General features: G+C 46.9%; 1 protein-coding gene across 8 annotated transcripts in view; it reads left to right on the top strand.

Moving 5' to 3' along the window:
• The window catches only part of ARHGEF6 (Rac/Cdc42 guanine nucleotide exchange factor 6), a 151,401-nt gene that overhangs the window by 129,857 nt on the left and 9,334 nt on the right, over nucleotides 1-12,210 (top strand). For 3 of the 8 annotated variants that reach the window (XM_056808868.1, XM_056808873.1, XM_056808874.1), the window contains 7 exons: nucleotides 530-676; nucleotides 2,854-2,940; nucleotides 4,383-4,461; nucleotides 6,408-6,685; nucleotides 7,889-8,014; nucleotides 10,006-10,026; nucleotides 11,295-11,388. In XM_056808868.1, the coding sequence (XP_056664846.1) occupies nucleotides 530-676; nucleotides 2,854-2,940; nucleotides 4,383-4,461; nucleotides 6,408-6,685; nucleotides 7,889-8,014; nucleotides 10,006-10,026; nucleotides 11,295-11,388 (832 nt within the window). The remainder of the gene's footprint in view (nucleotides 1-529; nucleotides 677-2,853; nucleotides 2,941-4,382; nucleotides 4,462-6,407; nucleotides 6,686-7,888; nucleotides 8,015-10,005; nucleotides 10,027-11,294; nucleotides 11,389-12,210) is intronic. The other 5 variants (XM_056808870.1, XM_016426733.2, XM_056808869.1 and 2 more) reach the window with 4 other exon arrangements.

Below are 12,210 nucleotides of genomic sequence, written 5' to 3' on the forward strand. Positions count from 1 at the left end.
CAGGGGTCTTGGCTTGTCTCTATGCTGCTTACCATTTTAATCAGTCACCTGGAGAAAGGCTCCGATGTCTTGCTTACCAAATGTACAGATAACACATAGCTGGAAGGACTAGCAATGTATTGGATCACAGAGAATAAATGGAATACGAATCAACATAAAGTCTTAGACCTGGTGCAAAAAATCAGCTGTGTAAATCTATGGTAGGCATGACGAGATAGCAGTTCATCGGAAAAAATGTAGGGATTTCAGGGGACCACAGGCTAGCTCAGTATGGATTAGTAGCATGACCTCAGGGGACCCTCTGAACTTGGAGCTTCTGTGATCCGCAGCTCCCTTCCAGGGCCTCACCTTCTACACAGCTGGAACTGTCTAGCCCTCCAAGCCCTACTGTGAGTGCTTTAATCTCCTGCCACTTTTATCACCCCCAATCCCGTCTAATTTCAATAATCGTTTACCTCCCTTTCCCCAGAAAGTGTGTCGCACTTTAAATGAGAAAGGTAACAAAAGAGGCTGGGCTTTGGCTCCACAGGCCCAGTGTCAGGACCTGAGAAAGAAAAAACAGCTGGAGTTGCAGATTCTTTCCGAAACCATTCAGGGCTGGGAAGGAGATGATATCAAAACCTTGGGCAATGTCATCTTTATGTCGCAAGTAATGGTGCAGGGTGGCACCAGTGAGGTAAGAAATTTCGACTGTGACATGATTTGTTCCCCTGCCGGGGCCCAAAGAGAGGATTTGGGGTCCAGAAGTTGAGCGTTTCTTTGTGCTGGGCACTTAGAAATTAGGGGAGAAACATAAGGAATGCTGCCTGCCCTTCAGGAAAGGGAAGACAAGCTCACAAGAAAGTTCTAGAAAAGGTACAACGTAATAGTGGATAGCATACAATATAATAGAGGCTCTCCCCAAACTCTTGATGAGCTTTTACTACCTTAAAACCATACTAAATCTTTTGGGGTTCTCTGTACATGTGGATATTCATGCACAGAAACCTGGACCTTTGCAGTCATGCACATAGGATATTTGGGGGAACCATGAGGCTTTTCACTGGCCAAACTATGGCACCAAAGCCAAGATGTACTTGTTTCTATTTTTACTGCTAAAAGATCTATAGACTAAAGGTAGCCATTCAGGCCTAGAGGGCAGAGGACAAAGACCTCTTGTTTCCTTTACTTAGATCTCAGTTTTGTTCAAGTTCATTTACTTGCCAAGCCTAAGGGGAAATTTTGGTAATTCCTAATCCTAAATTCTTATCTGGGACTATGGACTCAGAAAGAAGTAGAAATGAAAGATTTAATCTTAGCTTTAGGGCTGTGTACCTGTCTTTTGTTCAGCAGCCTCATTTAACCCTCTCTGGGCATCCTTAGCTTTCAGAAATCCATTTTAGGAAACAAAGAAGCCTCCCAAGAGCTGTGTGGATACTGGCTTATAAGGCCTACCTTACTTCTACGATCTTTTGGAGATCTTCCTATCTATTTGTCTCTTTGTCTTTCTGTCCATCTGCCTATCTACTTACAAACCTGTTGAGTGGCAGAGGAAGAGAATCTCCAAGTTTCCAATTCGTTTGGGCATTCAGCATCACAGAAATGTCATAGTTTCATACAATTTGGAATAATTAAGAAAGGCTTTTTATTTATTTTATTTTATTTGAAATTGTTTAAACCCTTACCTTCCATCTTAGAATCAATAAAATCAATACCATGGATTGGCTCTAAGGCAGAAGAGCAATAAGGATTAGGCAATTGGGGTTAAGTGACTTGCCCAGGGTCACACAGCTAGGAAGTTTCTGAGACCAGATTTGAACCCAGGACCTCCTGTCTCCAGGCCTGGCTGATCCACTCAGCTGCCCTCAATAGCTAACATTTATACAGTACTTTAAGATTTGTAAAATACCTTACACACTTTATCTCATTTGATCCTCATAACAACCCTGGAAGGGAGGTGCTATTATGATTCTCATTTTACAATTGAGGCAGCTGAAGCCAACCGTGGTGAGTGAAGTGCCTGGTCACACAGCTAGTAAGTGTCTGAGAGCAGATTTGAACTCAAGTCTTCTGACTTCAGGTCCAGTGCTCTGGATATTCAGCAGCACTCTTTTTGAATCTAGGCCTTGAAAAAAACATATCTGATTTCTTTTTCTTTTCTTTTTAAAATTTTATTTATTTATTTTTTGAAAAATATTTTCCCATGTTTTCATAATTCATTTTCTTTCCCTCTCCTTTTCCCTCCCCCTTCCAGAGCCGACAAGCAATTCCACTGGGTTGTACAAATATTATCACTTGATGCCTATTTCCATATTATTCATTTTTGCTATTGAGTGATTATTAAAGCCTAAACCCCAAATCCCATGCACCTATAGACATGTGATAAGTGATGTCATGTGTTTTTTTTTTTGCATTTCTACTCCCACAGTTCTTTCTCTGGGTGTGAATAGCATTATTTCTCCTAAGTCCCTCAGAACTGCCCTGGATCATTGCATTGCTGCTAGTAGAGAAGTCCATTACAATCGATTGTGCCACCGTGTATCAGTCTCTGTGTACAATGTTCTCCTGGTTCTGCTCCTCTCGCTCTGCATCACTTCCTGGAGGTTGTTCCAGTCTCCATGGAACTTCTCCACTTAATTATTCCTTTGAGCACAATAGTATTCCATCACCAACATATACCACAATTTGTTCAGCCATTCCCCAATCGAAGGGCATCCCCTCATTTTCCAATTTTTGGCCACCACAAAGAGCAGCTATGAATATTCTTGTACAAGTCTTTTTGTCCCTTATCTCTTTGGGGTACAAACCCAGCAGTGCTGTGGCTGATGATTTCTGAACATGGTGTTTTCTCTCTCTCCCTTCACTCTACTCTAGGAGAAAGAAGAAAGATATTTCTTGTTATTTCCAAGCGTTTTACTCATGGTTTCAGCAAGTCCTCGGATGAGTGGCTTTATCTTTCAGGTCAGTGGCTGTTTGATGGAGCCCCTGTCCCTATTGAGATACCCCCAGCTCTGCATGGGCCACACCTCTGTCATCATCATTATCATTATCATCCTTGCTGTCATGGTCATCATGGTGCCAGAAGTGTTGGCCAGCTGTCTGACAGCCAGATAGAGCTCTGGCCCACCCACCCACATGCCTGGACCTGACTCCCTTAGCTGTTAGATGAGTCCCATAAGGGCAAATAGTCCTTAATTCAAGGCATATTCCATTTCCTCCTAATGACTGCATCCTGTGCACTCTCTGCTCTGGCTGTCATGCTAAGTGTCCATACCCGGAGTTCCGAGGGAGTGTCTAGACACTATTAGCAGCAGCACTTGCCCACCCTACATCATTGACATTTAGAAAAGAAAAAGGTCATCCTCATGATAGCCACTCTGCCTAATTGGACTCTTCAGGCTGTGGGCTTCAGGAATCTTGTCAGACTTCTTAAAAAGGTAGATTTCCTTTGGTCTGTAATCTTGGTTCATTCAGGGCCCTAGAAACAACTGGAACTCAAAGTCACTGGCACCTTGTAGGTGGGCCTCAGACCATCCCAATTTGCAGGAATGGCTAACTGGGAATTCTGGCACCTGGGAAAATTGGAGTTGGGGGCAGGTCTTGGCTATGTCCTCTCCTGTGTGTGGTTGAGGTAGACTGAAGACAGAGGTCATGGAAGTTGCAGAGATTGAAGTAGGAGGGGGCCAAGGCAGTTGTTAGGGGATGGGTGCTGCAGTGAGGAAGATGACTGTGAGCCAGTTAGTACAGTGGAGGGAAAGTGACCAAAGGGTCCATAAGTGATAGATAGCAGGTAGGACTCAGACAAGATACAGTGAACCTCAGAGGAGAGGATATTGCTGAGCAGAGGGTGACTCTTCAAGTGGCCATGAGTAGCAGGAAGATTCCAGCTCCCCTGGTTCTTTGAGTCAGGGCATGGACTCAGTCTCCCCTGGTCAGTTCCAGCTCTGCTTCCCCCACTTCTGATGAATCCAGGGAGAAAAGGTGCCAGACAGTTCAAAATGAAATGAAGCCTGACCAGCTACCTACAGGCAGTCTTCCCTTTTCTCCCTCTCTCTTTTAGCAAATTAAAATTCAGCTTGAAGAGACTTTGCTAAACCAAAGAGAGGCTTGGCTCCATGGAGAGGGTATTGGGCATGGAGACCAGCAGACCCATGTTCCAAGCTCATATCTGCCCCTCAATAGCTGTGTGGTCACGTCTCTGGGCCTTAGGTCCTTCATCTCTGAAATGAATGGCTTGCACTAGATGGCCCCTGAGGCCCAGTTCAGCTCCACATGCATGATCCCTGTGACCCTTCCACAAAAACTCAGCAGGCGACTCCCGAGAAAGTCAGAAACAGTGCTGCGAATGCCAGGCCCTTGGAGATTGGGAGTCATCAGTAACCTTTTCCTTCTCATTGTGGCAGGGAAAACTCCCAATTGCAGGAATGATGCTGACAAGACTGGATGAAAGTGAAGGTGGTGACTATGCATTTGAAATAGCAGGTTGGTACAGAAATGTCCTTGCTCCTCTGCAATTGGGGGAGGGGGTGGCAAAGCCAATTGGTCTTCCCCTCCCTGCCCTGAGATGGGAGAGGAATGGGAGATGGGAAGTCACCCCCTTGCCATTAGGCTCCTCATTTTCCTGGTCCAAGGTCCACCTCAGGATGGCCTCTACCCCCTCTTGGCCCCAGCCCCATCTATTGGGGATCTCGTCCACTACGGTCTCCCAGCCCACCTAGCCCAGCTGGCTGCTCTGTCCCACCCTTTCTATCCTCATTTGTTTCATTTTGTCCTTACGTCCCCTCCATTTGATTGTAAGCTCCTTGAGGCCAGGGATGCTGGCTTTATTCCCCATTTGTTCCTCCAGTGCTTAGCTCCATAAATGGTTTTCCATTGTATCACCAGCACTCTGGGGTGTGTGTGCAAGGCACATAGTGGAGTGCTTAGTAAACTTTAACTGAACTGAATCAAGACCTGTTGGGGGCAGCTGGGTAGCTCAGTGGATTGAGAGCCAGGTCTAGAGATGGGAGGTCCTGGGTTCAAATGTGACCTCAGACACTTCCCAGCTGTGTGACCTGGACAAGTCACTTCACCCCCATTGCCTAGCCCTTACCACTCTTCTGCCTTGGGGCCAATACACAGTATTGACTCCAAGAGGGAAGGTGAGGGTTAAAAAAAGACCTATTGAGATATATCAGAGGGGAGTCATGGGGACTTCTTTTCTTTTCCTCCCTTCAGGTGGAAAGCCTTTTGAGGCCCCAGCATGATTCTCACCCAGCCTGTGAGAATGCAAGATTTAAAATTGTCTTTAAAAATGTCATCAGACCCAGGGGTGGGGTGGGGGCAGGGGGCACAGGAAGAGAAGATTTCCTAGCAGCGAGAGCTATTCCTACAGTGGAATGGACTCCCTTGGGAGGGGGAAATCTGCAGAATCCTAGAATTTTAAACTTGGAAAGGACTGCTGTGTTCATCTTGAGACACTGGAACATCTGGGTTCACATCCTGCCTCAGACTAGTTGTGTGACCCTGGGCAAAGTACTTAACCTCTCTGAGGCCAAGGCAAGTCTCTAAGGCCCTCTGCTGCCGAGTAGTGCTTGAAGTAGATCGGTGGCAGATGTTTCCACACCAGGCATTTGCTACACCAACAAAATGAAAACTCCAAGAGACAGCTTGGAGGGTTAGCCTTGGAGTCAGGAAGACTTGCATTCAAATCTTGGCCTTAGAGAAGGTGCCTAAACATGAGTCAGCTCCTTCAACTTTCAGGGCCCCGGGCAGCTCTCAGTAAGATGATGAGAAATTATAGACAAGTTGTCAGGCTGTCATCAAAGAGAATTTCCACACTGGGAGTTCGCCAAAGTGATGAAATGAAAGTTCTGAATAACAAGCATTTCAGTCGGTGATACTGAAAGACATATTCTCTTGGAGTTTTACCGTCCCTTTAGAGTGATGTAAGGAACAAAATAGAAGACATGGCTGGAAAGTAACAAGGGGGTTTCTTTGAGCTGAGACACCTTCCAGTAGGAGACTTTGCAGATGAATGTCAAATGAACAAACATTTATTAAGTCCTTACTGTGACCAAAGCATTGTGCTCAGTGATGGGGAGCCAAAGCCAAGAGTCAGGCAGCATCTGCTGAGACTGCCCCCAGGGAGCCCATACTCTAATAGGGGAGACCCCAGCTAGGGAAGGTTTCAGCTGCACATCAGACGGAAAGGTCCCATGGTCCTTAGTGTGCCAGGGGTAACACCTCTTCCTTAATGTCATAAGTTTCCGACATGGAACCTTTGGGCAGTGCCAAGTCTCTAGTAGCTGTGGCTCAAGGCCCTGTAGGAGTAGTGAGCAAGCTATATTTGCCCAGGGATTCATGGGTCTGGTAATGGTCATCCCTGTAGGACTCCTTCAAAGAGGAGGGTCACTGGTTAGCTCATCTTCCACCCATTCCACTCGCAGGTCCCCTGTTCGACAGGATGATGGTGTTCTGTTCCAGCAGCCAGGATCTCCAGGAGTGGCTGGATCACCTGCACAGACTAATCAGGGGCACTGGCTCAGGCAGCGTGCTTGTGAAAACCCAGTCATGGAGCGCCCAGTCTGTAAGCACTGGGCTTGGTTCTGCCCCTGGGGAGTCTGATGAGGTCCAGGTATCGATGAGTGTCTCTGCTTCCACGGCAAGTCCCGTGTGTCGCGCCATGTATCGAAGACGTCTGAAAAGCCGCCAGCATGTGGCCTGTGTTTGTATATTGCACCTTCTCCTGATCTTCAGCAGTCAGGACACCTTACTAACGTAGAGCAGGAGACACCCCAATGCAGAGCCAGCAGTAGAGGCATAGAGACTGTAGCTTTGTCACCTGTAGCTAGATTCATGCCATAACACGGCTAACAGTTCCTATCTTCCAAGAGGAATTTCTGCTTGGGAGCATTGGTGACTTAGCCAGCTATATTTGTAAGGAGCATCATGTTGTGAATAGACACAGTCTCAATAGCAACAGTAATTCCTCTGGTGGTGGTGGTGGTGGTGGGGCTAGCTCTAGTGTCATTAGTCCCATTTTACAGAGGAGGAAACCAAGGCTCAGCAAGGTGAAGCAACTTGCCCAAGCTCTTCCAGTGAGCAGGTGGCAGGGCCAGCGTTTGAACATTATGTTCCGCCTCTTACTTACTTACTTACTTACTCTTTCTTCCCTTGCACAGAAATAATGAGCACTCAGACCATGTTCCCTACCACCTACCCTCTGGCTGCCCCTAGAACTTTATTGGCCCTCCATATTCATTTGCTCAGTAGACCATCCTTGAATAGAGATTTCAAAGGGAACCTCCAGCCCATCCCCTGGAGAAATCCTCCCAAGTTCTGATGTCCAGAAGTCCAGTTTAGTGACATGATTTCTATACCAAATAAGAGGCGGTGACTCCATGTGGCTTTAGGAGTCAGACTCAAGAGGCCAGTATTTCCATATCAGCTCCACTTTCTTGGCCCAGAAAATAGGATCTAACTGACATCCTAAAAAACAACTCAAATTAAGGTTTGAGAACACAGACAACAGTTCTCTCAGGTGGGTTAGCTCATCTAATGCTGTCCACGTGGTAAAGCAATTCTATAATCTGGACCGAGAAAATTTAGTGGTGAAACTCTAGGAGGTCATCATCCCACCCCTACATGGATAACTCATCTTCCCCTTTCCTATTTCTGGTGGTGGGAGTGGGGGTGGGACTGGGCCATTGTGGCAGAGCCATCAAAACCACGCTATCTCTGGGCTTCTGTTTCTCCTGCTGAAAAATGAGGTGGTGGTGGCGGTGGTGGTGGTGGACTAGATACTCTCCATGGCTCCTTCCAGCCATACCATTCTCTGCTCTGGGCCTATGACTTGTTTTTTCCCCCATGTACCTTGTGATAGTGTTGACATGGCAGAATGCCAGCATCTCATGAGACATTTTCCCAGTCTTCTAGTGCTGCCGGACAACCTCGAGGACCACTGGAGCCTCCCCCAATTCCAAAGCCCTGGAGCTTAAGTTGTCTCAGACCCGCACCTCCTCTTAGACCGTCAGCAGCTCTAGGTTACAAAGAGGTAATCCTGCTACAAGTGGTCTATTTCTTAGTGCTGAGAAGGGAGTTCCAGAGCTATTTCCCTTTCCTAGAGATTCATTTGGAGGATGTACTGACATTTCTGGGATCCCATACACTTAGCAAGACTCTTCATTGGTTGCTATGTATTAGTAAAGATTTCCTGAATTCCTTGCAGGCTATCTCTCAATCTCCACACTCAAGGTTCCCTTGGGGAGCCCCTTTGGGGCACCCTCCTTTATTTTGTAGGCACCTAGGTAGGCAGCTGAGGGCTAAGGGGTTCCATCTGCAAGCCCTATTTGGGATTTTTAATGAATTCATCAAACTCAAGTTATCATTATGATTTCTGATGGTGTACGCCTTCTGCCAAGTCTCAAATGAGAAAGAGGCAGCATTGTATGGTGAAAGAATGCAGGATTTAAGGTCAGAGGAAGGACTTGGGTCCAAATCTTGATTTTGCTACTTTTGAGCTGTGTGACCATGGGCAAGCCCTCTCTCCCTCTGGGCCTCAGTTTCTTCCTCTGTAAAACGAAAGGATTGAACTAGAGGACCTCTGAAGGTACCTTTCAACTTGGGATTTGTGATCCTTTGATCTTCATTTGAGTGGACCCCAATCGTTCCTCTGAGCCCTCTTTCAGCATTCTAGATTTTTGGCAATTGTTTCCTAGCCCCAAACGTGGAGACTTCTGGGTGTGGAATTGTTCATGAGTCACCTGCTTGGAGATGGCAAAGCACTGAAATGCATTCGGATGGGAAGGCTAGAAGTGGAAAGGTCAGAATTGGGAAATCAAGGCCCAAGTAGAGAGAATTCTCTGTAAGGGCTTTCATAGAAAAAGTGAAGTGGGGAAGAGAACTTCTTAGAGTTAAACCCCAAGAGTCTACTGGGGTTGAGGGATGTGGGGATTTCACCCTCCTGTTCCTGTTCAGGCCATGGCCAGGAAACCCCAGTCACCAAATGACGTAACTTGTGTTCAGTTTTTACCTTTTCCAGCCCATTGGAGCCTATTTCCTTGACCTGTTTCTAGTCTTGGTTTCCGATTTCAGAAAAGATGCTCAATCACAAGTAAAAGTTCCTTTTCCAGGTCTGATTCAGTGTTGAGTGCACCTGTTTTTGTCAGCTGGGAGCAGCCTTCTCAGGATGGGGAGCTGGGGGTGGGGGTTGAGGCCACGTATCCTTCCAGATGGGGCTAGAAAGGCGTTGGAACACGGTTTAGCACCATCCAATGTCACTTTCATGTAAGAGTGGACATTTAGCTTCCTTGTCAAATCCATGGCTTCAGTACTCAGAGAAGAATAGATCAGAAGAAAACAGGGGCCCCCTGGGACTCCCTGATCTCATTTTCAAAGCCGGAACCCAAATTGACTCTTCAGTACACATGAGTACTCAGGAAGGGGACTGAGAAACACTCAATTTTTTTCTGGATTCCCCAAAGTCATCCAGGGATCCTCTTTTTAAGGTGACCTGAGCAAAATGTCCCAATTTTCCCTAGCTGTATCTCTCCTCTCCATCTTACTTTGAAGTAACTAGTAAAATGGGGGAGAACACGGGCAGGAGTCACAGGGGCTGGACAGGCCCAGAGGGGTTGAGATATGCATTTGTGGAGGGGCCAGTCACATCAGTGAGTTCACAGGCCCATTGGAGTATTGGGTAAAAAGGTTAGGTTCTGGTTAAGGTCCAGTCCACAAGATCCTCCCGCACCCCACTAATCTATTAAAACTTGAGGCATGAGCCCTTTTTGTCCCCCTGCTGGAGGGAGTTGGTCATTGTGTCTTTAGCACGGAGTGTTCAACATCTGGGATTCTGCACGGAGCGCATGATTTTCCATGGAAAACTAACGGGGAAAGCTGTGACAATGGTGGGACCCACTGAGGAGGGGCTAAAGTGGCACTAACATCTCTCATGTCGTTTGAAGATGATTGCGGAATGAACCTGGCCGGTGTAACAATCAGCCTTTCTCATGCTTTTCTTCTCTCTCTTTACATATCCCTTTTTAGAGGATGTCTTATATCTTGAAGGTAAGGGTAGAAAGTGTCCCCGCGGCCCTCCTAACGCTTGCACTGCCCTCCTCTGTCCCTAATGTACAAAGCTGTCCTCCTCCTCCTCCATTCGCTTCCCCTCTGTCAGTACTGCTACAGTGAGTACTTGTTGAATCTGCATAACCCAACCCGGGCCCCGCTTGCTAAACAGTCCTAGAAGTGCTGCATGGACTATTTCCCCCTCTCCTGTTGCTTTCAAGTCAGGCACGTTAAGTGTGCCTGGGGAGAAAAGTGGGTCTTGTCTTCTGCACCTTCCTAAGGTAGCACTTGATGGAATGGTGGTGCAGTGGGGGTGGAGGGGGAAGGGTGACGGAGGAAAAGCCATGACTGAAACTGTGGCAGGATCTCCCCATGTAGAAACTCCCTCTTCTAGTACACATTGGCAACTCATCTAGAACTTTTAGAGATGCTTAAAAGCACTTGGCAGCCAAGGTCACAGGACTGATAATACAGTGATATTGAGGGGACAGGATTTGGGGTTCCAAGGCCTCCAGGTCCCTGTCAGCTCTGGAGTCCTACATCTTGGGTCGCAATTGATGTGTTCCTCTGTGATGCTGGACAGACATTTCATATCTACTGTGGGTCAGTTTCTGACTTCGAACTGTAAGTCTGGCCTGATGGTCTGCTCCTTGTCCACCTGCTGACATGGGAGGCGCCCTATATGGCCGTGTACATTTGGTCATTTAGAGAGAATTTGAGGAAATGTCAGTCGGGTCAGCAGACGCCAGCATCTTGTGCACTAAGAAGTTTTTTAAATTCAATTCCTCTCTCTGACACATTGGTGGAAGTCACTTGTCCTTGAGTGAAGTCTCAGTTTCCCCATCTTGGGGGAGGCACAAGAGAACTCTTGCTAGGATGAACCCTTTAAACCTGCCTGAAACTCCCTGATAACCTCATATTCAGGGGCTTTGGCAGACAATAGACATGAGCCTTGTGGGCAGTCTTGCCATTTCTCTTGCTGGGTTCAAATACCTAGTTGGTAAGTGGTATCCTCCCTAGGAGCACTTGCCTCCTGGGGGCTTCTCCAGCCCACCCTCTGGGTGTTACATAGCTCTCATCACCAGCCATGTGGGGAATACTGGGACAGAATATAGGTGCCCCCCTGTGTAAAGGCTCTGAGGTACCCTCATGCGGATAGACAGGCAAAATACAGGCAGGGGCCTTCTCTTTGCATATATTTGTCTTTTTGACCTCAAGTTCTGCTTTGGGGAGCGATTAATTTATGAGAAACATTCTGTCTCTCACAGGATTCCAGCAAGAGCCCCAAAACAATGAAGAAGTTTCTCCATAAAAGAAAAACAGAGAGAAAAGCATCAGAGGAAGAATATGTCATTAGGAAAAGTATGTGCTATGGGTGGGCGGACAGGTGGACTTCCCAAAAGTTACTTCTGTGGTTGGTTGGTTGGTTGGTTGGTTGGTTGGTTGGTTTGAAGAAATAGAGCAAGGGCAACTTGGCCTGGAGATCCTCAGTTCTGAGTAATGCCACCTATGCCCACTCATGCCTACAGCTCTAGGAATGACTAGCACCAAAGGGTGGGCATGGCCACAGCCATGTACTGCTGGAGGAAGCAGGGGGTTTGAATGTGATAGGGAAAAGGGGAAGGAGAAAGGAATAAATGTTTTTATAGTGCCTACTATGTGCTGTGCACTATGCTAAGGGCTTTACAAATATCTTGTTTGAGGGAGGCAGGTGCCTTTATTCTTCCTGTTTTACAAATGGGGAAACTGAGGCAAACATCAGTGAAATGACTTGCTATAGAACTGCTTCCTTTTATGATAATGATGTAAGTAGCATTAATCCACATGGCAAACCCAAGTCTCACAGTAGGTATACATATATAATGTCATACGCAGAGTTGGACACAGTGGCCAGATATAGTGGTCATGCAGAGGCCCACCAATGCCCATACGACAATAGTGCCTACATGCCATTGCATGGGAATATCTAAGAAAGAAGCCTGAGACAGCAATAAATGCAAATTATAACACGTTACAGTCACATACTGCAGCAGTGGGCATCATCTGGCTGTGAAGGCTCCTCCTCCTCTTTCTTCCAAAGCCCCTTAATTAAGTAAGCTTGGTCCCTGGCCAGGCCCTTTGACCATGATCCTCTGCATTTGTTGAGGGCCCAGGATCATCATCAGCATTCTCATTCATCCCCAG

Source organism: Monodelphis domestica, chromosome X (assembly GCF_027887165.1).
Source record: "Monodelphis domestica isolate mMonDom1 chromosome X, mMonDom1.pri, whole genome shotgun sequence".
Lineage (NCBI taxonomy): Eukaryota > Metazoa > Chordata > Mammalia > Didelphimorphia > Didelphidae > Monodelphis > Monodelphis domestica.